This window comes from Uloborus diversus, chromosome 8 (genome assembly GCF_026930045.1).
Source record: "Uloborus diversus isolate 005 chromosome 8, Udiv.v.3.1, whole genome shotgun sequence".
In the NCBI taxonomy this organism is placed as follows: Eukaryota; Metazoa; Arthropoda; class Arachnida; order Araneae; family Uloboridae; genus Uloborus; species Uloborus diversus.
This window is the reverse complement of record NC_072738.1, coordinates 29,376,785-29,401,538: the sequence shown is the minus strand read 5'-3', so window position 1 is coordinate 29,401,538 and position 24,754 is coordinate 29,376,785. Positions and strand designations below refer to the sequence as shown.

General features: G+C 37.5%; 1 protein-coding gene across 1 annotated transcript in view; it reads right to left on the bottom strand.

Annotated features, from left to right (window-relative positions):
- Nucleotides 1-24,754, bottom strand: part of LOC129227767 (palmitoleoyl-protein carboxylesterase notum1-like) — a 96,574-nt gene that overhangs the window by 14,193 nt on the left and 57,627 nt on the right. The window contains 9 exon segments of the mRNA XM_054862374.1: nucleotides 1,250-1,388; nucleotides 4,318-4,418; nucleotides 5,067-5,255; nucleotides 6,546-6,648; nucleotides 8,410-8,468; nucleotides 10,671-10,731; nucleotides 12,915-12,939; nucleotides 12,941-13,011; nucleotides 17,173-17,225. Of these exon segments, the coding sequence (XP_054718349.1) occupies nucleotides 1,250-1,388; nucleotides 4,318-4,418; nucleotides 5,067-5,255; nucleotides 6,546-6,648; nucleotides 8,410-8,468; nucleotides 10,671-10,731; nucleotides 12,915-12,939; nucleotides 12,941-13,011; nucleotides 17,173-17,225 (801 nt within the window).

The following is a 24,754-nucleotide window of genomic DNA, read 5'->3' as shown; positions in this document are numbered from 1 at the left end:
AGTCGTCGATTTTCTACCCACGTCACTGGTAAATCATTACGTAGAACCAATGACCCTTTGAAGCTCCGCCCACTCGATTCTCATATCACCAAACGGGCATTGATTGCGCGAAAAGGGTTTTTAATCATATAGTATATGATTAAAAACCCTTTTCGCCCCTCCCTCTCCCCCCTCAAAAAAAAACATGATTTCTTAACTGACTGTCATAGACTGTGACGTAAAATGATGCTCTTACTCCTTCTTATTCTTGACACCCTCATTCCTCTGCATTTTCTAGGAGCACAGGACAAAATAAAAAAGTTAAAATCAAGAAAGCGATGAGTAGCCAAAAATCGTACAACCCGGTGAACTTGAGCTGGTCATAAAAAAATAAATAAATAAATAAATAAAATAAAATAAAAAAGAAAGAAAGAAAGAAAACTCGCGTCGCGTGGTTTCATAATGGGCACTCCGTTTAACTCTGGGTCTGAGTAGTGCCCTCTACTTTATTATAATTCAACTCACTATAACTTGAAGCCCAGTAATTGGCAGTTCGAGTTCTAGGAAGTTCCCAGAACAATCTTCTGCAAATGTTTGGCACCCAATGAAAACTTCTGGGTAAAAGAATATTCGAGTTATCGAGAACTGACTACTTCGTTGCCAAAAATCACTTTCGTGTTGGCGAATGAGATAGTAAAACGAAACTTTCGAACTTTTCGCGAGAAAGACTAGATGTCACGAAGAAATGCACCATCTGGCGACGTCAATCACATGCTTGGCTTGGACAGGGACAAATCGGGGCCAAGCAAGCAGCGAATACGAATATAGTATTGATTGACTTTTTTCTTATTCTCTGAGAAAATCCCCAAAAATGACAAACGTTCCGGCAACCCGTTTGTTTGCTTTGATCTAGCTTGTTTGTGAACACAGTACTGATGTTTGTTCTATAGTTCTGCACTGATTGTCATCTAATTAACATGCACTCCTATCGCCGATTTTCTACGCATTGACATTTTTTATTCCACTATTAAAAATTATTTCTGTTCAGAGGAACATTATTTGTTGATGCTAAATGACATCATGTGGAACATAAATTATTGCTGTTTGTATCCATAACAACAATCTGTGGCGGCAGACGTACTATTTTGTTGCTATCGCGCAAAAATTGCGATATAAATTATATATACACAATGTATTCATTATATTATTATACAACAATTATAATTTAACAACCGATACTGGTATGAAATCATCCTTAAACTGAACTTACGTCACGTTCTCCAGGGACGTCCTCAGGTCGTTACCCATCTTATGGATGTAGTCCCATTGTGGCTTAGACACCGGGGCCCCAACGTTGTCAGCAGTCATCTGTGCTTCATCGAAGAGCCACTGAAACACGAATACAGGACCTGAAACACCATCCAGACTTTGAAGACAAAACGTTGCAGTGTCGTTCGATATTTCGCAGATTTTTTTTCATTTACACGGTCCGGTAAAAGTGGTATAACAGAAAAAGAAACTGCGTGTGTGGAGGGTGGGGAGGGGGGGGGGGAGGTCTTCCTCTTTCTGTATAGTGGGAAAATGGAGTGGTTCTCACGTCGATACCGGCAAAAGCTGTACTTTGTATTAAGCAGTAAATAATGTCGTGCAGTCTCCAGATATTGTGTAGCTGTGAAGGAATTATTTGCAATTCCTTCTTTGCATCAGCCATATTTGTTTAAGGAGCCTTTCTGGTAAATTAGGAAGGTGCCAAGCTCCAAGCTAATACATATGAGGCAGTGAGATTCAAAGGGATGTAAAAAAAAAACATTTTCTAGTTTTGAGTAAAACGCGTTTAAAGATAAGGTCCTAGGAAGGCTTTCATTGTAAAGTTTTTCTAAATCATGCTGTATAACAGCACTTGCCAGGGCTATTAGTACTATCTCTTGCTCTTACCCCAAGACAGAGGAGAGGTTCACCTACCATTTGTGCAGGTTATCTCTAAATTTTTTATTTTGCCACTTACATCATTTTGCTTCTTACTACCTCATATATAAATTTTCTCTAAAGGTTCCTGAGTTAGTTCCGAAAAATAACTGGCTTTGATTGAGAAGGTTTCTGAATTTTTCAGAAAGGTTTCGGGTTACTATCAGAGAGTTACTAACCTTTAGCGGAAAACTTTCCCGGTTTTTGTCAGATATGTTACTTACTGAAAATATTAGCTGTCCATTATTTTCCAGGAAAGTTTCGATATTTTTCCCCTCAGTGCAGGAGCTCATGGTACTGAAACCACACTACACTGTAAAAACGATTCAGAAACGTTCCTGAAAAATAACAGGCAGCTGATGTGCCCAATTTCTTCCAGTAACATATCTTGGAAAAATCAGAAACGCTTTCCGCTAAAAGTCAGTAACCTTTCTGAAATTAACCTTGAAACTTTATGAAGACGTGCGAAATCTGCCCTCTTAAAGCCAGTCATGTCTCTAGAACCTTCTAAAAAAATTAAGTAGGTTTAGTGTAATTGATTAGAACCTTCCCAATTTACCAAGAAGGCTCCATATTAATCAGTACGACCACGGACTAAGCTATTCAAGAAGGAACTAAGCATATCTCTTGCCTGCAATTCCTGTCTTGCAAAGCTGCAGCTATCCATTAACATTTTCGCTGTCATTGGAAGCTTAGTCAATCTGGACAGGCCGTAAGCAAACAAAGGCCGATACACTAAATAAACACGTTCATTCAATCTTTAAACTGGTTGCTAAAAATATTTTCCCCAACAGTGAAAAGTCTGCACGCGTGCACCTTGTAGCGATTCAGGAACCTTTTTTGCGATGATACTTGTTTTTACGGGGAATTAGGTTAAAACGTTTGAAATCCCGAGACGTTCCACGGAAATAACCAGTAACGTTTCGGAATTTTTTTACAGTGCACATTTCGATGGTAACTAAGGAATTAGGCAACTCTGGTAACTTCTACCGAAAAGAGGCAATACGTCATATTGTTGAGACGGTATGGTTTAAGTGTGGGTCAATAAGTATGGATCCTTTCCTGCTTTTCGACCTTCACTTTTCCTTTTGACCCCACATTGATTCACAAGGAAAGAAAAGGAAGCTTACTTCTGTGAATTTTAACCTTCTATTAAACATCGTCCCATATACTAATCAAGGTCCCCTGTGTGAATAAAGAACCATTCTAGTATTAGGAATCTACTGTGTCCCAAACATGTAAACATCATTAGCTAATCACTCTTGATTTCAGTTTTACATCAGGACCGCGCAATTGCTTATTTTGAAGCTCACACTACTGGTTGTAAAAGGGTTTGTGAAATTGGGTTCACTTGATAACGTATTTCACCTTGAACAGAGTAAGTTGGTTTAATGTCAACAGTACATAATTTTTCATAAAGAGTCTATAAAAGAGGCTTTCACTTTAAATAGTGCTCCAATTCAAAACTAAAACAATAAATTATACTTGATAGTAATAATTTCATTCAGACGTTTATTTTATCGTACATGTATTTTTGTTTTAACATTTGCTTTCCAAAACCATCCGTCAGCTGTGTAATAGTTTGGAATTATTAAGTACGCGTTTTCAATCAACTGTGATAAATGTAGATTTTCTCTAACCATAAATGATGTCACATTTTTTTTCATCATTTTAACTCCTCTCTCTTTTCCCTTAGTCACGAGCTGACAACCTTCTCCTTTCCCCCTCTCCTTGTCACATGTCACGCTGTATTTCATAGGGGACTGTCCAAAAATGATGTCACGCTTTGAAGGGAGGTACATGAAATTGTGACAGCTTATGGGAAGAGGGTAACCAGAAATACAGGGGTAACCCATCCTATGAGCAAAGGCGCATTTCCGCCCTCAATGTCGCAAAGACCCTCCACAAAAAACAAGACTCCCTCAAAAAGGAGAAAAGTACCCCTTAAAACTCCCCCCCCCCCTAAAAATTTCAATGGCGCAGCCTGCGTCATGATCCCCGCCCTAGGTACTCACCCCTGAGAAATATGACATCATGCATTTTTTTATTTGAATAGGTTTACTTAAAATAGCATGACATGTGACAAATGAAGAGAAGTATGGTGAAGTGTGACAGTTGGTGACAAAAAGAAGGGGGGGCAAAAAAGTTGAAAAAAAAAAGCGTGACATCATTTATGGACAGCCTCTAAAAGAATACATGATATCACACTTCTTTTTATCCCCTATATCCCCATATCACAATTTCACACCCCCCCCCCCTTCCATCCCTCAAAACGTGACATCATTTGAGAACAGCTCCTTAGTATGCTCGCTCCATCAGCAGAGCTAAATGTTTATTTTTTGATGGAAGTTTTGATAATTAATAACATCTTACTTTGGAGCGTTGTGTAAATTCTGTATCCAAAATAGCACCTCCAAACATCACTTATTGTGTATTGCATTTGGCATCTCTTCGGTACTTGCCCATTCCACAGTCTAGAACAAAAACGAAAACTTTTAGTAACTAAAATCTCTCACACAACGTCTTGCATATGAGCATCTTGTTTAGCGAAATAACAAGTTTTCATCTTTGTTGCGTATTTCATGTCTACGAAACAAAACGAATAAAATAAAAACACTACAATAATGATGCACGTAATGGAGAACAGCTGTTGCAAAGTTTCTATAAGGGTCTTCCTTAGCTCTAAACATCCTGTTAACCATTTTTAAGGCGTAAGTAGAAATGAAATCCAGATACACTTACAAATTGAGATGTAGTTTGAAGATAGAGCCAATAAGTGCTTTGGCCCATTACAAGATTGTTGGTAAAGCGGAATTACCTTGAAAGGGGGAACAAAACAATGAAATACAAATTGGTTCATGAAAATCCTTAAACAGCAACATCCGCATTATACATTTCATCTCGTGAGTCTTGATCCGAATTAAAGGCATTTTTGTGTACGTTTTATGTTTTTTTACTGATTCCTTGATTTACTGGCTGCCTCCCATAGCATCAGCAGTCACTTTCATTTGAAGGTGTATTATGTAAACACAAAAATCAATACAGATTAAAACTAAAAAATTAAATAGATATTTCACTACTGTATTTAACATGGAGGGGAATAAATCAAGAAAAGTATGTACTTTACTCCTCGTTTAATAGCTTCAACTGGAGCACATGTCTGCGGGTCCATGCAATCCAGAGGTTGGTAGGGCTCGTTGTCCAGGAACCATCCAGAGTCGGCCAAACCCCGCACCTCGATCCTTGACTTGAGGTTCCTCAAAAAATCTGAAACCCGGTCGAGGTTGATTAACACTCCAGTTCCACCGGCACTGCAATTGGAATAATACTATGAATTGATTAGGTAAAAAATAAAAGACATTCTTTCCAAGGCACTGTTTCAGTACTCTTAAGCGAAGCAGCAATAAGAGTTTCATGCTTCAATATTTTTATACATCCTTACTGGGAAAGAGCTACACGTGAACTTTCTTGTCTTGGCATTTCTTCAACAGAAGCAAAGCAGACGGTGAAGTGATGATACAGGGTGTCCCAAAAGTGACCGGTCACTTTTAAAAATCAATAAAAACTAAACGGGAAGAGATAGAAAGCCGCGTTTTGTTGCAATAGGCTAAGGACAACAGTACATTTTCATACATACAAACACCAAAAATTAGTTACAGTGTTCCTCAACAGATGGCGCTACAGGTAGTTTAAAAGGTATAAAAGAAAACGCAGTCTGTAAAATCGCCATAATGACTGGTATATTTGAAAAATCAATATTAAGATTAAACGGGCAGCGACAGAAATACACCGTTTGTTTGCAATATGCTTGAAAAAACAGTAAATTTTCAGCCAGACACACCTGAAGCCTCCTGCTCTAAATACCTGCAGCGCCATCTATTGGCGAACATTGTAACTATTTTTTTATGTTTGTATGTATGAAAATTTACTGTTGTCCTTAGCTTATTGCAACAAACGCGTCTTTCTATCTCCACCCGTTTAGTTTTTATTGATTTTTAAAAGTGACCGGTCACTGTTGGGACATCCTGTATATGGGCATCGTTTGTGTAGTGCTAAGGATCCTTCCCAGACATTTTACTTCTTAAATTTGGTTGTAAAAACTAAATCATGTATTGACCACCCTCAGATACACTGTCATAAGCAATAATAAATTTAAAGCTGAATGAAAATTTTTATATAATTTTTTTTTTTTTTTTTTCTGAAATGTCATGATCTGTCTTTTTTTTTAATTAAGTATCATTGTGGAGAAACTTATTAAGCCTCTAAACTGGCTGTGTATATCACAGTTATCTGCCTACATAGCCACAAGGTGAATGAAATCACTTTTCTGTTTACCCCCTGGTCTCTAGGGTTAATGGAGACAGGACTTCATTCATTAGCAAATAGTAATGAAACCAAAACTGTCATATCCAGTTACTCTCATGGATTATAGTCTTGGATGCAATGGACAAAATTTTGTCTCGGAATTATTCCAAACGAAAGGGTCAAAATTTAAAATTTTGAAAATTTGTTTTCATTTACTCGAACTAACCCCACATAATAACAAATTGACAAATCCTCATACTTTTAGAGAAAAGGTAGTTATAGAGCATATGGCATACCTGCTACCCGCAAGGAGAAGCATATCCGCAGAAAAAAGTCCTTTGTTCAGCAGATCTTTGATAACTTCAATCACTATTAGAGATCCAAGGAATGAAAATTCTCCTGTTAAAAAGAAAGGCTGCATCTTATACGTATGCAAGTATAAATTTGATAAAATAATAACGGCGTGTAAGACAGGTAAATTTAATATTTTCATTGTTGTATGAGAAATAAAGATGACGAATAAAAAAAAAGATATAGTTTATGGTAAAAGCTATCCATATGCAATTACCACTTTGCATCCACAAGGTTACTGTTCACAATTCAGAAGTCAGATGTCCTTAAAACGAAATGCTTTAAAAGAAGGTACAGTAAAAAAGTTCAGAAACGTTACTAATGATTTCCATTGAAAGTTTCGGGATTTCACAGGTTTTCACCTATTTTTTGTGAAAGTTGAGTATATCTGTTAAAATGTTTCTTAAATTATTACAAGTTGCATGAAAAAAGCTCAAGTACCATTTATGTAAGCTAATGGATGTAAAGACATTCGACAAAAGTTTTTCTCGGACCTTTCGTCGGATGTCTTTACATCGATTAAATCACATCGTTTAGACTTCTCACTGTTGTGAAAAAATATTTTCAACTACCAGTTTAAAGATTAACCGAGCGTATTTATTAAATGTATCGACTTCGAAAGCAATTATGGTCCGTCCAGCTGTATTAAGGTCCCAATGAGAGCGAATTAAGACTTGACGAGAATTGCCAAGCAAGTGCTTAGTATGTACTTGCAATTCTGTCGTAGCTTTGGCCATGGTTGAAACAATGCGTTTGGAGCTTCCTTGGTAAATCCGATAGGCGCAAGCTATTACTAAAAACTTACTCAAGTTTCCTGTGAAATTTCTAGAAACATGACTAGCTATAACCATGGAGCTTTCTGTATTATTTAGAAAGATTCCAGGATAATTTCAGGAAGGTTACTGACTTTTAGCAGAAAACAATCCGATTTTTTGCAACATATGTTGCTGCTAGAAATTGGGCACATTAGCTGTATATTCTTTTTTCTCAATTGTTTTTACAGTGTATTAAAATTAAATTAAGGGACCATCAGGCAATCATATAAGCAAACGATTATGTTTTCAAAATCTACTGAAAACGGTCTTGAATATAATGTCCACGCAACGCCATAGTAATATTGATGTTTTGGCCTTTGAGCAGAAAGGATGAATGTGTGTGTGTATGTCTGTAGATTGACTGTGTTAGTCTTAGTGAGTCTAGAGGCTCTTAGTGTACCATGTCTGTGTGTGGCTCACATAAGGCCTTTCGGAAGATTCTAATGAAGTTTGGCAAAAAAATTAGTTTGGAGCATGAGAGTGTGCAACCTTGACGGGATTTTCTAAAATTCGATGTTCTGATAACACATAAACGTATAAAGAGATGTTACAAACAGTTATCATTAGCATAAGACTCTCCAATATTAGAAATATTAATTAGCGCCGTCAAAATTTATCTTCCGGGAGGAGGGGGTAGTTGGACTCTTTAGGATTCTTAAGAATATCTGAATATAATTACTTAATCATATGATTGTATAAAATATCAGAATAGGAGTAGCAATATGACTTAAAAAACAAGATTTCCATGGTCGTTTGACCCCTTTACAAGCCTTCACTGCACCTCAGATGTGAAATTATTTAAAAAATATTTATATAGACGAGAGATGTATAAAAAAAGCGTTAGTAACTTTTACAGAACATCGCAAATAAGTTGCACCAATCACTTTAAGGTGAAAAAATGTGAGTTATCATTTAAAAAATAAATAAATAAATAAAAAATAGATGTAAATAATGAAAGAGAAAATGTAAGCAACTGAAATAGAACACTAATTACCTTTTCTGGATGAATACGAAGCTCCGCTCCAAGAATCACTTGAACAATATGGCAAAAATCTGAAAGAACGAAAGCGAAATTAATACATGAGGCACAGAAAAAAAAATCCCTCTTTAAAGAAATTAAATATATCAAATGCAGATAATTTTATAGAATAGAAGTGGCAGACTATATTCGACTATGTTTGACACCAGCAATGATTTGAAGTCGTACCTCAACGTTTTTGAATGCTAAAGACAAAATTTATTCCGTTTCATTGTCGTTGATTGCCTCACAATAACGAAAAATACAATGGTGGTAAAAAAAAATTGCATCACCAGCGCCGCAAAGGAGAGAAATATCATCCCGACTGCATTCAGCACACAGTCAAGCATCTCGTATCCCAGATGATTTGGGGATGTATTTCTGCTCAAGGAGTTGGTGGGCCTCACTTTGTGCAAGGAACAGTAAACGCTCAGGTGCATATTGGCATTTTGGAGGAGACACTGCTTCCTACTATCCGGGATCACTTTACTTCAATTCCAAACGTCATTTTCCAGGATGATTCTGCTCCGTGCCATAGGGCAAAACTGGTAAGTAACAATTTAAAACCTTTATCCTGCCATTAGACTTAAATTGACATGGGGTTAAGTAATTTTTTTTTCTCTAAACTCACACGCAGGTTCAGAAATGAAAAAATGAGCATGGGGTCAACAATTTGCCTTGGCCCGGAAACAGCTCCTATCTATGCAAACAATTATCGGATTTCTGCTGTTAAATGTTTATTTTATAAGTTTTGCAGAATTTCACATACATTCATCGTGAATCGGTCGACCAAAGCTCCTCACATAATCCCATTTTTGTGAAAATGCGAGGGTGAAGCAATTTTTTTTTTTTTTTTTTTTTTTTACCAGCACTGTACTTCAAAGGAAGAAGGAAGTTAGAAGAAAAAAGCCAGACAAATTTGCAGAGCAGACAATTGCCCTGGCAGAGTTGTGAACTCTGAGAGTAAATGACCAACTCCGAAACCTAAAACTTGAAAGCCTCCGACTCATTTACCCCAAAATCAGTCCAACTCCCGATTCCACGACTCCGCAGCCCTGGTTGCAAGAAACGTCTCTTTCAATGTCAAACGATGTATGCCAGCGGTGCCCAACCAACGGCCCGTGGGTCATATGTGGCCCGTGAAGCTGATTCATGTGAAACGAACGAATAAACGTTACGAATTGAAAAATGTATTCCGTAACCTTCCAAAACAATGATCATTTTCAGTTGGTATCACGAATGACTGTTGACAATTTGAAGCCAAATAGTCAGAAATTGGTACAAAACAAATGAAAACTTTGTATCGATAAAATAAGCATGTTGTAAGGATAACAACAGTTCTTGATTCGTAATTAGTGATCTTTACTTTTTCCGTTTTTCCATGTTTTCTAAAAATATTTAAAGTTTATTTGCGTTTCAGCCCGCGAGATTCAGCTTCGTGTGAGATGCAGCCCTCGTGTGAGAAAAGCTTAAGTACCATTTATGTAAACTAATGGATATAAAGACATTCGACAAAAGTTTTTGTCGGACTTTTCGTCGGATGTCTTTACAACGATTATATCACATCGTTTGGTGTACCCCGAAGTACATATTTTACAAGTTTGTGCTTTTTAACATTGTTATACATTTTGTATTTTTAGTGTGCGTTCTGTTGTCTTTTACAAAGTCGTGTATTTAAGAAAACTTTTACTGATGACGTACAAACACAACCAAACAGAAACCAGTTCCATGGTGGAAGCTGTGAAGCAACCCTCTGCTCTCTCTGTTTGATGTCTGCTAAGGTCATAACGACCACCTTGCCTCTTGTAAGGTTGGGTTTCGGACGAAAAAGCTTTTGGTTACGAGCCAAATGCGCTCGAGTCGGACTTGAAATTCTGTAATAAGGAGCTCACTCAACTTAATTTTGTTCAATGCGTCGAATTCTTTCCGCCAGTAGCGTAACGAGAAATTTTCTTCTGGGCAGGGCAACGGAAATTTCTGGTTGCACCATTGGTAGAAACACTTGATCGTAATCGATTAGATCACATTCTGTTAGAATTGAATGCGCCCCTAACAAGTCTGCTTACTGTATACTGTTAGTGCGAAAATTGTGTTTCAAAAGAGTGGCGCCTTTTACGAATTCAGTAGAAAAATGCTTAAGAAAAGTGACTAACTACGCATCACCAAGTCACACAAATAACAATAAATAAGATAAGCAACAATAACTAATATTTAATCCTATACCGAACTGAACTTACACTTGATTTGCATCCCACCAGTAAGGGTTCTCTTCTGGGTCAGAAGATAAAATGCCACTAACTGCAATGAAAATACAAAAGATGAATATTCCCTAAAACAATTTTAATTTTTTGACATGTAAACAAATAAATTCTCATGTCTCCAAATACCTTTCTTAAATGCTAAGAAATATGTGGTTACTCCGAGGACTATCTCTTTAATTCTTCCACTTCTCTTTGAAACAATTAGCCACTGGAGTAACGACTGACCGAAGGACCACGATAATAAAAAGAAAATTTTTGGAAAAAAGCAGTCGTGCTAAAGAGTCTATGTGCTATTCTCTTCAGATAGCCAATTGGAAAAAAAAAGAATGTAAAATGTACAACAAAAATTAATTCAAAAAAGAAAATCATATCACTAAAAGATGGTCGGCTATAAAAAGGAATCTAACGTTTCTAACTACACTATTTTATATTAGAGCAAAAAAAAAAAAAAAAAGTGGGGGTCTAAAGTTTGTAACCTTTCATTAATGATCCGGATAGCGAAATGAACAGGTGTTCGCTACAAATGTAGCGAAGTTACATTTTATCAAAGAATATGCATATCCGAAACGAGAAATTATTTCGTGTTCAACTTAACCCTCTTAAACGATCATAAACAAATATTGTGTTTTCAAAAATATATTGTAATGTTCCCTTAGCTTTTCATCTATATATGCTACCCACTGAGCTGTTTTGACTAGAGAAGTGCAGTGATCAACCGAGCTTCAATTAACCGAACTATCTAAGTTTCCCAATTCTTGATTTCTCTCTCCCTCTCCCTCTCTCTCTCTCTCTCTCTCTCTTAATTTTGGATTTAGCAAGTGGCAGTGAATAGGTCCCATCTACTCGGCTTGCCTGAGCGCCAAAATCCGATACACCGTGCAAACGGTAAGTGCAGGGGACTTCAGGGTGTAAATAAAAAATGGAAATTATCATTGCACTTTAAGAGTAGTTGCAAGAAAATATATATATATATATATATATATATATATATATATATATATATATATATATATATATATATATATATATATATATATATATATATATATATATATATATATATATATATATATATATATATATATATATATATATATATATATATATATATATATATATATATATATATATATATATATATATATATATATATATATATATATATATATATATAAAACTATGCATAAAAACCATGCATGAATGGATATACCTTTCAACACTTCAACCGTTTTGGTGATGTAGAGAAATTGACTGTCTACTTGCTGTTTCGAACTTGTGCTTATCCGAAACAGAGCCAGTTGCAGTAGCTTCGAATTTCGAATAATCAAAGCTCTGCTATGTTTATAAAATGAACTTTAATAAATGGACGAAACATCCTTAGACATTATTAATGGAAGACTTGATTTCAAGTACAGTAGAGCCTCGCTTATCCGCATCTTCGAATTATCCAGATCGAATTTGCAGCTTTGTAAAGAAACTATGTTCCCATAGATAATTTTGAATAACAATAGCAAGAACATAAACGTACGCCGAACATTCGCTTTTTATTTTGATTAAATGTACAGCTCCTGTATTAATTGCACAATACGTTTTGGTAATCTATCTAACACCATCGAGACATGTGTTTGAACCAGAAGACAATGGACCAATTCTTTGTTAAGAAATGATGTTAACAATTTTATTACTTTTTAATATCTTGTAAACAATTCTTAGAAAAAAGAAAAAAAAAAGAAAAACGTTCTTGTTTATTTCAGACTTAGTAGTGCCCGTGTTATTTCCATAGTTGGAAGGAAAAATACGTGAAGCATTGCGTCAATACTTCCGCTTCTTATTTTTTTAAAATAAAGAAAAGCTTTCTGAATAGATAAGAAGAATTTTATTAAATTGAGGATTCTGCTTATTTCGAAAACCTTTCCGTGAAATCAAAATACGCTTCTAAATTTTTTTTTAAAGTGTATCTAATTTTGTTACAAAACACGTTTTCCTTATCGCAATGAACAGTTACCTGCTTATTTAAGTTAAGGATTTGAATTATTGCCTATCCATATAACCCGGATTTTTGATCACCCGGAATGCCTTTGGCCGCAGTTAGTCCGGATAAACGAGGTTGAACTTTAATTGTCTCAAGTGACATATATCAATAGACTATATAAAGGACAAATAATGATTTTCAAATAAATTGAATGGTAAAGAGAGTTATTGAGGGCCTTACTGTCTTACCACTCCTTGTTTCTGGCCACAGCGTAAGACGACATCAGATTTCTCGATCTCGCCCACCGGTGATTACAGCTCTTCTCGTCGAAACAGTACCAACCACCTGCGTTTGCAAAGCATATTTAAAGATAAACCAAAAATCATGTAAAACGTAATACATTATTTAGCCTGTTAACTGACAAGATTTAGTAACATAAACTGTCATTTTTTTAATTGCAAAAATTAAATGTTTAGTTCAAAACAAAATGTACTTAGTTACAAATTTGTGTTTTGAATTACATGCATAAAAGTTTTTAAGGTTTTGTAGCCACTGCATATTTGCTTGAGGCGGCTGCCACTAGGTGTGGCAATAGTAAAGTTAGCTTCTAGTAGCAACGTATTCGGAAGCTTCCAATGTCTGAGATATATTTTCATAGCAGGATTATTTCCCCGGACTTTGTAAAGTGACTTTTTAAATCACTTAATTTATTTCCTCCTCAATCATGAGTCATTGTTTTATAACTCAAACAAGCGGAGCCATTGTTGACATTATTTAACAATTACAACTCTTTGATACGTGCCAATATACAAGTTCACAATATGACACATTTATAATAACACTCAGAGCAGAGTTACAGATTGTCTCGCTTACATTTACAAAACAGTCGATGAACAGTTACATCATGTAACAGGATCATTGAGATTGAGACATTAGCTTTAATACCTTTATGTCCCTCTTAGTTAAGCTTACAAAATGTTCACACCTTGGCTTATTTAAAACAAAGAGTATTTTGAGAAACAACAATCACCTATCGAAAATAGGAGATTGTTGGTGATTGTTGATAGGTGCTGTACCATAGTCATATCGCTAGTTGTCTAACTTTCATACGTAGTCATGCCATTATTGCACAGTCAGAAGTTTCTGAGGGGCGGGGTGTCACATTGGGCCAGAATTGCTTAAAATTTAAAACGTAGGGCTCAGCTGTGGTGAGGAGGGAGGGGTGAGGGACTATCTCTTAATACTTTCTTTCTCACTGAACCTCTGGCACGGTAAAAAGATAGCCATAAAACCAGGACTGAGAAGTCCGGATCGTGAGTCAAAATCGGACTGATTTTCTGTCAAGATGTTCACTGTAAAAAAATTCCGAGACGTTCCTGAAAAATAATGAGCAGGTAATAGGTTCCTAATTTCTGCTAGAAACAGACGAAGAAAAAGAAAATAAATGTTTCCTCTTTTTTTTTTAGCAACCTGGAATCTTTCGAAAGAATTAACTGGCAGATTAAAAGTCTCTCTCTCACTCATTTTTCTGGCATAACACAGGAATCAGAGAAATTTTTTGGCATGTTTATAGTAATAACTTGGCACTCCTTTCTGCTTTGCTGGGAGCAAATACGGTCAAAACTTCGAGCAAATACCGAACAGCTATCATATGTGCAGTTTTTACTGAACTATTACTGGGTGTCCTGAAATACACAGACTGTTTTTTAAAATTTATAACGGGGAAAACGGTTAATGATAAAAAAAAATAATTCCTGCAGAAAATTCTTGGGGCGGGCTGAAAATTTTTCCGCCCAGAGTTGTAAATTTTAGTTCAAAAATTTTACAATAGATGGTGCTGCGGATTATAAGCCCGTAAATCAAGAAAAAATACTAAATTACATCATACATTCTCGAAAAATGTTTCAAAAGAACAAGATTACATAACAATATTTTCAAAATGTCTACCTTCAGCTGCAATCACATGTCGCAATCGGAGAAAAAATCGGTGAATTTCAATTCTTTCTTTTTCATTTATGGGCTTACACACTGAAGCGCCATCTGTTGAAAACATTTTGAACTAAAACTCTTGGAACTCATGGGGGGGGGGAAATTTTCGGCCTATCGCATTAATTTTCTGCAAGAAATTACTTTTTATCATTAACCGTTTTCTGCTAAAATTGTTTTTTATCTGTATTCATGAAACCTGTAGCGATTCAGGAAACTTTTTAGCAAAAACTCTTGTTTTTCACAGGAAACTGGCGGGAAACCCGTTAAGTCCCGGTATGTTGCCCGGAAATAAAATAACTTTTCGGAATTTCCTTATTGTGTTGCAGTTTTCAATTCCCGAATTCCGTCGTTTTTCCAGGGGTGCCCACATGGGAAGAGGGGGGGGGGGGACTGCGTCGTTGAAATTTTTAGGGGGTGTTTTGAGGGTTACTTTTCTTATTTTTAGGGGGGTCTTGCTTTTGGGGGGTTCACGATTTTCAGGGGAGTGAGCCATTGATCTTAGAGGGAGTGGGCACCCCTGCGTTTTCCCTCTGAGTTCGCAGCGCGGTCACTGCTACGAAGTCGGTGTCGTGGAATCAGAGTTGGACTGTTGAGTGTTGAGGTAAAGGAGTCGGAGTCGGTGATTTTTCTTCTGATTCCGCAGCTCAAGAAAGCTTTGTGTGTATAGGTACATTCTATAAATCCGCTCCAATTCCGCTTTATTACCCACTACAAATTGTTTTTTAACTGTTCTTTAAAGCGTGACCACGGAGAGCTGGCGGAAAAACAGGAAGCGAAAACGGACCACTTCATTTTGTAATAGGTAGAATTAGCGAGAACGCGCAAGCAGTAAAGTCGCACATTCTCACTGATTCTACCTATAAGGAAATAAAGTGATCCGTTTCCGCTTCCAGTTCTCCTGCCGTCTCTCCGTGGTCAAGCTATACAGGATTAATTCAATAAAAAATGTCAGAAAAAAAAGTTTTTTCACATACATGAATTTTTATGTTGTTGCCTGTCAAAATAATTGTCACGTATATGAGAAACAGTTCATGCAAATGAGGGTACTGAGAAAAACAAGGTTGAGTTCGGTTACCATATATTAAACATTTTAAACTAATTTGATGAGTGTACCAAAATAGCTTTCTAAGGAAGAAAACTATGTACCCTGAATCACATTCTAGACCTCTCGACCACAGAAATACTTCTAGCTGTGATCTTTGAAACTTATTGAATGGCACCCATTGTAGTATTTTTACCCAACTAAAGTCAAAAGTTCTTAATTTTTTTTGATTCTCGCTAATGCATTTATTAACAAATACACTGCTAAACAACATTTTTGAAATATTTCCTTTTTACTTTTGTTCGCTCCAACACACGAGCAAAAATGACAAACAAGTTTACCGCAACCGATCCTAGTTTATCCATTCAGTACAAAAAGACTTACTATTATTGTCATTAAACTCTTTAGGGCACAGGACTTCAGAAAACTAAATATAGAAAAATGGTCACATTGCACAGAAATTTTAAATTGAATAAAATTATGCATCATATCAAGAGCGCCATTGACACTGCGCCATTGAAATTTTTAGGCGAGTTGTTTTGAGAGGTATTTTACTTTTTGGGGGGCTCTTGCTCTTAGGAATGGGGCACCCCTGCATCACATTATGGATCTGCACAGACACAAACATGTTGAAACTGCCAATACAAATGAATACATTTGCAACATTTGTTGAAGGTATCACAATATGCTCTATACAAGGGGTCGTCTACAAATGGAGTCACGTTTTGAGGAGGTAGGAGTTGGTAAAATCGCGTCAGTTTGTGACAAGAGGAAAGGAGGGTGTAACAAGAAACGTGACATCGCACGTTTTTTACAACAATATGTTTGTGGAAAAATAGCGTGTTATGTGACAGGGAGTTAGAGCGCGGCGAATGTGCAGAGTGACACATTGGGACAAAAGTATGGTGGGGGTCAAAAATGTTTTAAAAAAGTCTCACATAATTTATGGTATTACACCACCGAACAATCAACTATCACATTATCCCTAAAAGCAAATATAAACTCATGTAGTTATGATAATATTTCGAAAAGGACCTAAAAATGTCTCACCATCAGCGTTGCGCATCAGGCCATTTTTAATCAGACTGTGCCCAAAGAGTTTGAGAACAAAATCATAACTGATAAAACCATTAGTTAAGTTTATATTAAATATTATTTAAAGTTCTCAATTGCCAAATCGATTAACTCGACTTTTAAAAACAAATCCTCATTTCTACATTAATAGTGCTTTATCAATGCTTAGCATGTGAATTTGTATAAAAGATTTGGTTCAGTACATTTCTGACCATGTGCAGAAAATGTAACACGAGGGCCATTTACTCCTATGGATAGCACCACCTTCTTCATAACTTTTCTCTACTTTTTGTTTTGTGGAGTTAGTCTATTTGGCAAGTGAGGCATCCATTTAATATTTATTGAATAAAACCGTTGATTTGTTGTTCAAGGAGACAGAAACAACCTCATGTAGCACTTACCTTCCAGATAAATAATCCATCTTTTGCTAGCTCGTGATTCTCTAATGTAATATCTGAAAGAAAATAGGTTATCATTAGGATAACATTGATGAAAAACATATTCTAGTTTTGATGAACATAAATCGATAGAAAACAGGCATTTAAGTTCAAGTTCACTTCAAGATCCATGGGTTTCGAGTTCACACTGTTTTGAAAATAATTTTAGCTACCAGTGTAAATTTTTTTTATCTTTTTTATTCTGTATTTAGTCTTCCATACAACAATGGTCCTCTGGACAGGGGCGTGTACAGGGAAGGGGAGGAGGGACACCTGTTAACCCGGGCCAGAGGGGCCTAATATTTTTAAAACTAGGGATGAGATATAGGGCTATACAAAAGGGAGGGGGGCCCGTAAAATTCATTTTTGACGAGCACCAAAATTTCTGTGCCTCTGCATTGCCTAAGCTCCAAATAAGAGCTAAAACAGGCCCTAGATATTGCAGCTTTGCAAGCAAATAACATGTTCCGGGTTTTTTAGCAAAACTGTATAAGCGTAGGCCGTATTTGCTTCAGGAGCTTTCCTGAGAAATCAGGAAGGTGCAAAGCTTCCAAACACATTTAACTTTTTTTCAGGAGGTTTTTGATTTATTCCAAAAACATCGCTGGCTTTTATTGGGAAGATTCCTGAATTCGTCAGAAAAAAGCCAGGGTAATTTTAGGAAGGTCAGTGACTTTTAGCGGGAAACATCCCAGTTTTTTTTCCAGAAATAAAGCACATTAGCTACCTATTACTTTTCAAAGCGAGTTTTTTTTTTTTTTTTTTTTAACAGTGCATAATTTTTTTGCACTGAACCTATACTTATTAGTTTATTAAAATGAAACAGATTATGATCCAGATTCTTAATCCCATTGAATAACAGCTGACTCGTGCCAGCTGTTATGTCAAATAAAAGCCATGCTGAATTGGAAATAGTAGCTTTTACGGGAATTTAATTCGGTCGGGACGTGAGTCATTTTTTCGAAATTTTTCAAAATTTAAGTATGAAAATACCAATATCTTATTCATAATAAGTACAGTAGACTCTAATCCTACGACGTAAGTGGGTTTATTTTATACAGATTTGATTGTACTCTGTTTAATATTTTACATCATTATTTTGTTTTCTGCGGATGAATTTTATGGGGAAGTGGTGAATGGGAAGTGGCATTGCAGTTTTTCCCTCCTTGAGAGAAAGTTTTTCCCTCCTTCAGTGTCCTAACTTCTGAAATAGCTGACAACACGCAATAAACCGTATATCTTGTCAAAGTTTGGTCAAAGTAGAGATTTTTTTTTTTTTTTTTCGTAATTGGTTCCAGAATGCTACAAGAGCTTTTAGAAGTGATGACAGAGGACGAAACCAACAAGAATACCAACAACGATGACACAAAATCCAACACTTAAACATAGAAAGTTTTCGGACATTCTCTTACAGTGACCAGGGGTGCTCACCTGGGGATGGGAGGGGGGGGGTGTCATAGTGCAGGCTGCTCCATTGAAATTTTTAGAGGGAGGAAGGTATTTTGAGGGTATTTTTCTCATTTTTTGGAAGGTCTCTTGCTTTTGGGGGGGTTTTCGCGATATTGAGGGGGGTCTCCCTTGCCTTTAGGGGGGCACCCATTGACAATGGCAAATGATCTTTTTGATCTGTTAATGAAAAAAAATACTATTATGGAAGTGACGTGGCAAATCATGAATGCGTTAATGCCCTGCATAGAACTACACTGAAAAATGATTAAAAACTGCCTACAGTTTGGCCTAACCAACTATTTTTATGTACAGTAAGTTTATTCAAGTTTTCTTTAAGCCCGTCAGGTACATATCGCCTAAGAGCAACTGTAAGATATCTTGCTATTATTCTTGGGATTTCATGTCTTACTGTTGCACCGAGGCGACGATATGTCGAAATACCTACAATTTCCCTTTAATCATGTAGCGAAACCGGTGACAACGAATAGAAGTACAGCGATATTTCTGTTTCAACGAAATAAAATTTCAGTCCCGATTTCATATCTATTACACTGCTTGAATTCCATTATAAGGAAATTCTTCTTACAACGAACAAAATTTGTGGTTCCTTGAAGTTCAGTGTAAAGGGGATTTCACTGTATTTATAATTTACTAGACTGAAGAGTTTTTTTTTTTTTTTTTTTTAATCTCTGGAACCTAACACCTATTTTAGCACTAATATTAGGTCTTAATTTACGCGGTAAATATTACGGCGTAATCTCTGTCTCCCGCTTAAAACGAGTACCGTAGTTTTACAGTTCTTTCGGGAGGGGCCAATCACCTTCAGCCCACCCCTTAATTGCGCCCATAATTGGAAATACATTACTAATACCGTTTTTCTGAATAAAGACATTTTTGAAAAAAAAAGTTTTTTACTCCACTTGTACCTGTCAATTTGTTAAAATGAATAGACTTTAAAAACCCAGTTTTCTAAATGAAAACTAAAACTCTGTTTAAGAAAGAAAACATGTCTTTCACTCACACACTTTTAACACAACGTAGCACCCTATGCTTATTAATTTGTTTTTCTTCCGAGGAGAGCAAAAAGAAATCTTACTACCAATAACATCGCTTTCTTTGTTCCCAAAAGCACTTCTCGCCTGTGTCAATGTTATCACCGATGCTCAAAGCTGAAGTGGAATTAATAGAAGAAGAAGAAGAAGAAATGAAAAATAGAGAAAAAGCTTGAAATAATTATCTTCTTATAGTGGCCGCAACCTTTTTCTTTATTATTATTATTCCATTTTTTCCCTCTTCTATAATACGGGGCCATTTTTCTATTCCGATGATTCGGCAACGCGGCTAAAAAAGCTGCATCAAAGAGCGCCGCCCTGTGGTGTCCATCAAAACCTGTTTTGATTTATTTATTTATGTATTATTACATACATTTTTTCTCTCTACGATTTTTTTCTCTCTCTCTCTCCTTGTCTTGTTGTTGATGGTGGCGGGGGGGGGGGGTCATTTTGCGGAAGGGCGGCTCTTTTTCGCTCAAGCCCGCAGATGGCTATCGCTCGAATATCAGCGCGCTTTTTCGTGTGGCGATCATACCCAAGCCCCTTTGATGTTTCGCCGACGAAGGCTCTCGGGTTGAGTCGGGGATGGATGGCACATTGAGAACGGAGGAGGAATAGGTAAGGATTCTTCTATAAAGCATCTCGCGGTTCGCGGTAGGGTTACATATTCCAAAGCAGTGGTCTTTAAACCCGGGTTCCGGAATCACGGACTGGTTTTGTGGCCAAGAAGTCGAGAGTCGAAAGCTTTAAAATTTCAAGAGTCGGTCATTTTTCCTCAGAGACCTTAAGTCTGCCACGGCTGCGAAGTAAGATTCGGATTCGGGACTGGTTTTGGAGAAAAGGAGTCGGAGTCAGGAATCGAGATCTTCAAAATTCCAAGAGTCGGAGTAGGTGATGCTGATCATTTTCCTTGAATCTGCCAAGGTTGCGGAGTAAAAGTCGTCGGAGTCGGACTGATATTTGAGACAAAACAGTCGGAATCGGTAACTTTTTCTCCGACTCCTTAAAGCTGCCACAACTGCAGAATAAGAGTCGGAGTTGGGAGTCGAAAACTAACTTTCCAAAAGCCGAAGTCGGAGTCGGTCATTTTCGCTCCGAGTCCTTACATCTGCCACGGCTGCGGCGTAAGAGTCGGAGTTGTGGAGTCGGACTGGAAATCGGAAGCTTTAAGTTTTCAAGAGTCGGAGCCAGAGTCATTTTCCCTCTAAGTCCTTGAAGAGTAAAAGACGGACTGCTGAGTCCGACTGCAGAGTAAGAGTCGGAACCTGAAGTTGAAAGATTTGTAATTCCAAGAGTAGGAGCCGGAGCCGATCATTTTCCCTCCAAGGCCATACATCTGCCACGAATGGGGGGGTATGAGAGAGAGAGAGTCCAGCGGAGTTGGGGAGTCGTACTGATTTTGAGGAAATGAAGTCGGAGTCGGGAGTCGAAAGCATTAAATTTCCAAGAATCGGAGGAGGAACTGGTTATTTTACTCTAAGTCCTTAAATTGGATACGACTACGTGGTTATGAGTTTAGAGTCGATATGATTTTGGGGGAAAGGAGTAAGATTCGTGAGCGGAAGGTTTTTAATTTCCAAAAGTCGGTCATTTTCCCATCGACTCCTTAATTTGCTCCAACTACTGAGTGTGTGTGAGAGAAAAAGAGAGAGATTCTTGCAGGGTCTTCGAGTCGGAGTCGGACTGATTTTGGGGAAAGGACTCGGAGTCGGCAGTCCAAAGCTTTAAATTTTCTTGGGTCTGAGCTGGAGTCGGTCATTTTCCGATCGAGTCCTTAACTCTGTCACGGCTGCGAAGTGAGAGAGAGATAGAGAGACCCTTGCGGAGTCGTGGAGTCGGAGTAGGACTGATTTTTGGGAAAAGAAGTCGGAGTCGTTCATTTTACTCCGAGTCATGTCCGACCATCACAGTCTGAACTCTGCTTCGCTCCTTCCGATTTTATATTTTTGCTCACACGAAAACAGGCACGGATTTAGACGGGAAGTGTGGGGAGGTCCGTATGTTCCTGCTCCCCCCCCCCCCCACCTTAAGTGAACAGATGTAGCCTGAATATTTGTTTTTGGGCTTATATTTTGGAAAATTTGCCCTATACTCCCAATTTGTGCCTGGAAACTGCACTTAAATCCCCACATATTCCTAAACCTCACCCATTCCAATGATGATCTACCTCCTCCAAAATCAGAACCTAAATCCGCTCTTGCCCAGAAAGCTGGCTCAGATGAGAGGAGAGAATTTTGAAAACCAGACGGCTTCCTTGTATAACAAGGGTGGGTAAATTTGGTGCCACGTTGCGACTAATGTCTTGAACGGTACGAAATGGGACTAACCTATACGGTTTCACGGATTCAACCCCATAATGGGGTTGCAGAATGTTCCGGAGTCGCAAAAAAACAATTCAAATTATTTACGACTCTGGATGACGTGGATTCAGGAATCAGACTTGGTGCGGTGGTTGCGTACACTGTAAAAACGAGTCAGAAACGTTCCTGAAAAATAATAGGCAGCTGATATGCCCAATTTCTACCAGTAACATATCGTACAAAAACCAGGAGCGTTTTCCGATAAAAGTCAGTAACCTTTCTGAAATATTGGGAAACCTCCCCTGCTAAAGTCAGTCGTGATCCATCTAGACAAATGAAATTGGTTTAGTGTATTTGATTAGAGCCTTCATAATTTACTAAGAATGCTCCAGGACTAAAGCTGCGGGAAAATTACCCGCAATTCCTGCCTCACAAGCTGCAGCTATCCAGTGACTTACTTGCTCCCATTGGGAGCTTAGTCAATCCAGACGGACCGTAATCAAGCTAATGCCAATACACTTAATAAACACGCACTTTCAATCTTTAAACTGGTAGGAAAAAATATTTTTCACACCAGTACAAAATCTGCATTCGTGCATCTTTTAGCAATTCAGGAAACTGTTTTGCGAAGATACTTGATTTTGCGGGGAAATAGGTGAAAATCTTTGAAATCCCGCAACATTCCACGGAAATAACCAGTAACGTTTCGGAAGGTTTTTACAGTGTACTTAATTCACCTCCTCCAAGGTACTGACTATACAGATCTTACCAAGCATCCGTTGAAGATGGAAGGTGGGGATTTGGCGTGACCCAGGCAACACCACGAGAGACTCACACCATTACAGCCCTCAACGGTGTCTATGTAGAGAAGAGCTATATGATATAGCTAAACATTCCAAAGAAAAGTCTTGTCAAAACTGCAGTTTCATTTTAAAACGATCGGAACTTTAAAAAAAAACAAAACAAAGTCCTTGTACATAACCGCACTAGTACAAGAGTAGAAAGCTGGTGAAAACGTTGAAGGAAGTAACTTTCTAAATTTTCCGTAGTCACTATCTGTCAGATTTATAATTCATAGGCAGCAGCAAATTTTCTACAGCAGGAACTGGATAAACATGTAGATTTGTTTGCAACCATCGGCAGAAAAATCAACGAAATGTACATAAACCCAAAAAGTTTGCTCCAAAAATTGCGTCTTTCTTCCCATACTAAGTAAAAGAAATTTCTTTACAATTTGTTTGCGGCTGAATACAATAGTTTGTACGAATATTTCTCTAAATTTTTCTACAAATTACTAATATCTGGATTTTTTAAAAAATCGGATGTAGCGAACCCCGGTTACAGCGAACCCTAAGCAAGTTCGTTATAGCGGGGATCGACCATAGCAGGCATTCGTGCACGAATGTTGGCACGATATGAGATCAAACATCACCCACACATCTCCGCCATTTGCAGGCGGCCCCTCATTTCGAGGATCGGCAAAATGTTGCTAATGCGAGTCGCTTAGCGGTTTTTTCTCTCCCCCTCTTATTGCGCTAATCAGGACCGGAGATCTCCACTCGTCACTTCGCCATCGGTGCCTCGAAAAAGATAAATAAATAAAGTGCGCGCCTCTTTTTATGCTCCCCCCTCCCCTGGAAACGGCAACAGGCGATTCGTTTGTAATTACCGAGGATTCGGAGTCTTTCTGGCTTCCGTCAGCGATTTATTTCGCACGGCGATAAATGACATCATGCACCGAGAGCTCTTCCGATTGAATGGAACATGGATCTCAGTGGAAGTACAATGTAGTTCCAGTTATTCGAACTCCGACTATCCGAATCGCAAGGACGGATACAAGGGAGGGGCGATCACCCCCTCCTTGAGCCGAGATACAGGAACTTTCTTCAGTATATTTTCTATATTAAAGTTCCCAAAACGCAAATTTACCTAATCTTCGATGGTGTTAGGGCGAAAGGGAGCTTTTCCTCGGAATTTTTCCGGAATTGAAGTCTTGGAAACGTAAGCGTAGCCTATCTCTTATTACTGTGGGATAGGGACCAGAACTTTCGACTGGATTTTTTTTTTTTTTTGGAAATTTAAGTTCCAAAACTTCAATTTTACACGATCTTAGATGATATTAGAGATAGATTCAAGGGCTCCACTTGGATATTTTTCGAAAGAAACACATGCGTAGTTAACCTTTAATTACGTAAGGGTAAACGATGGGGTTCAGCACACCCCTTCGAAAATTTTTAGCAATTAAAGTTCCTAAGGGTAAAAAGTAAAATATAATCACCCCCTCCTTGAACATTTTCTGGATCCGCCGTTGCCGAATCGCTTTTGGAATTTCAGAAGTAAAAAAAGGTGGAAACGCACAGTGATTCGCAAAATAACATACTCTGTTTTTACACACACACACACACACACACACACACACACACAAAGGTGAAAAAGAAAAGATCATTTTTGATAATTTTTAAAATATTTTAGAGGTAAATACCGCCAAGAGTCTCCCACCTTGCAAAATGAGCATGGTTTTGGACTTTTTACCTCTTTAGCCCCTAAAAAAAATGTTATCAGTTATTTTAATTTTCCCTTTCACTCCAAACCAAAATAATGCTATGAAACTCGAAAACTACTCCAAAAAGTGCTTGGTTCTAGACATGTTGCAAATTTGGTTATTCTCGCGACAAATTAGGAACAGCACATATTTTGCGTCGCAGCCACAGCAGAATGTAGTGTCATCTCAGTGGTTTTTGCATA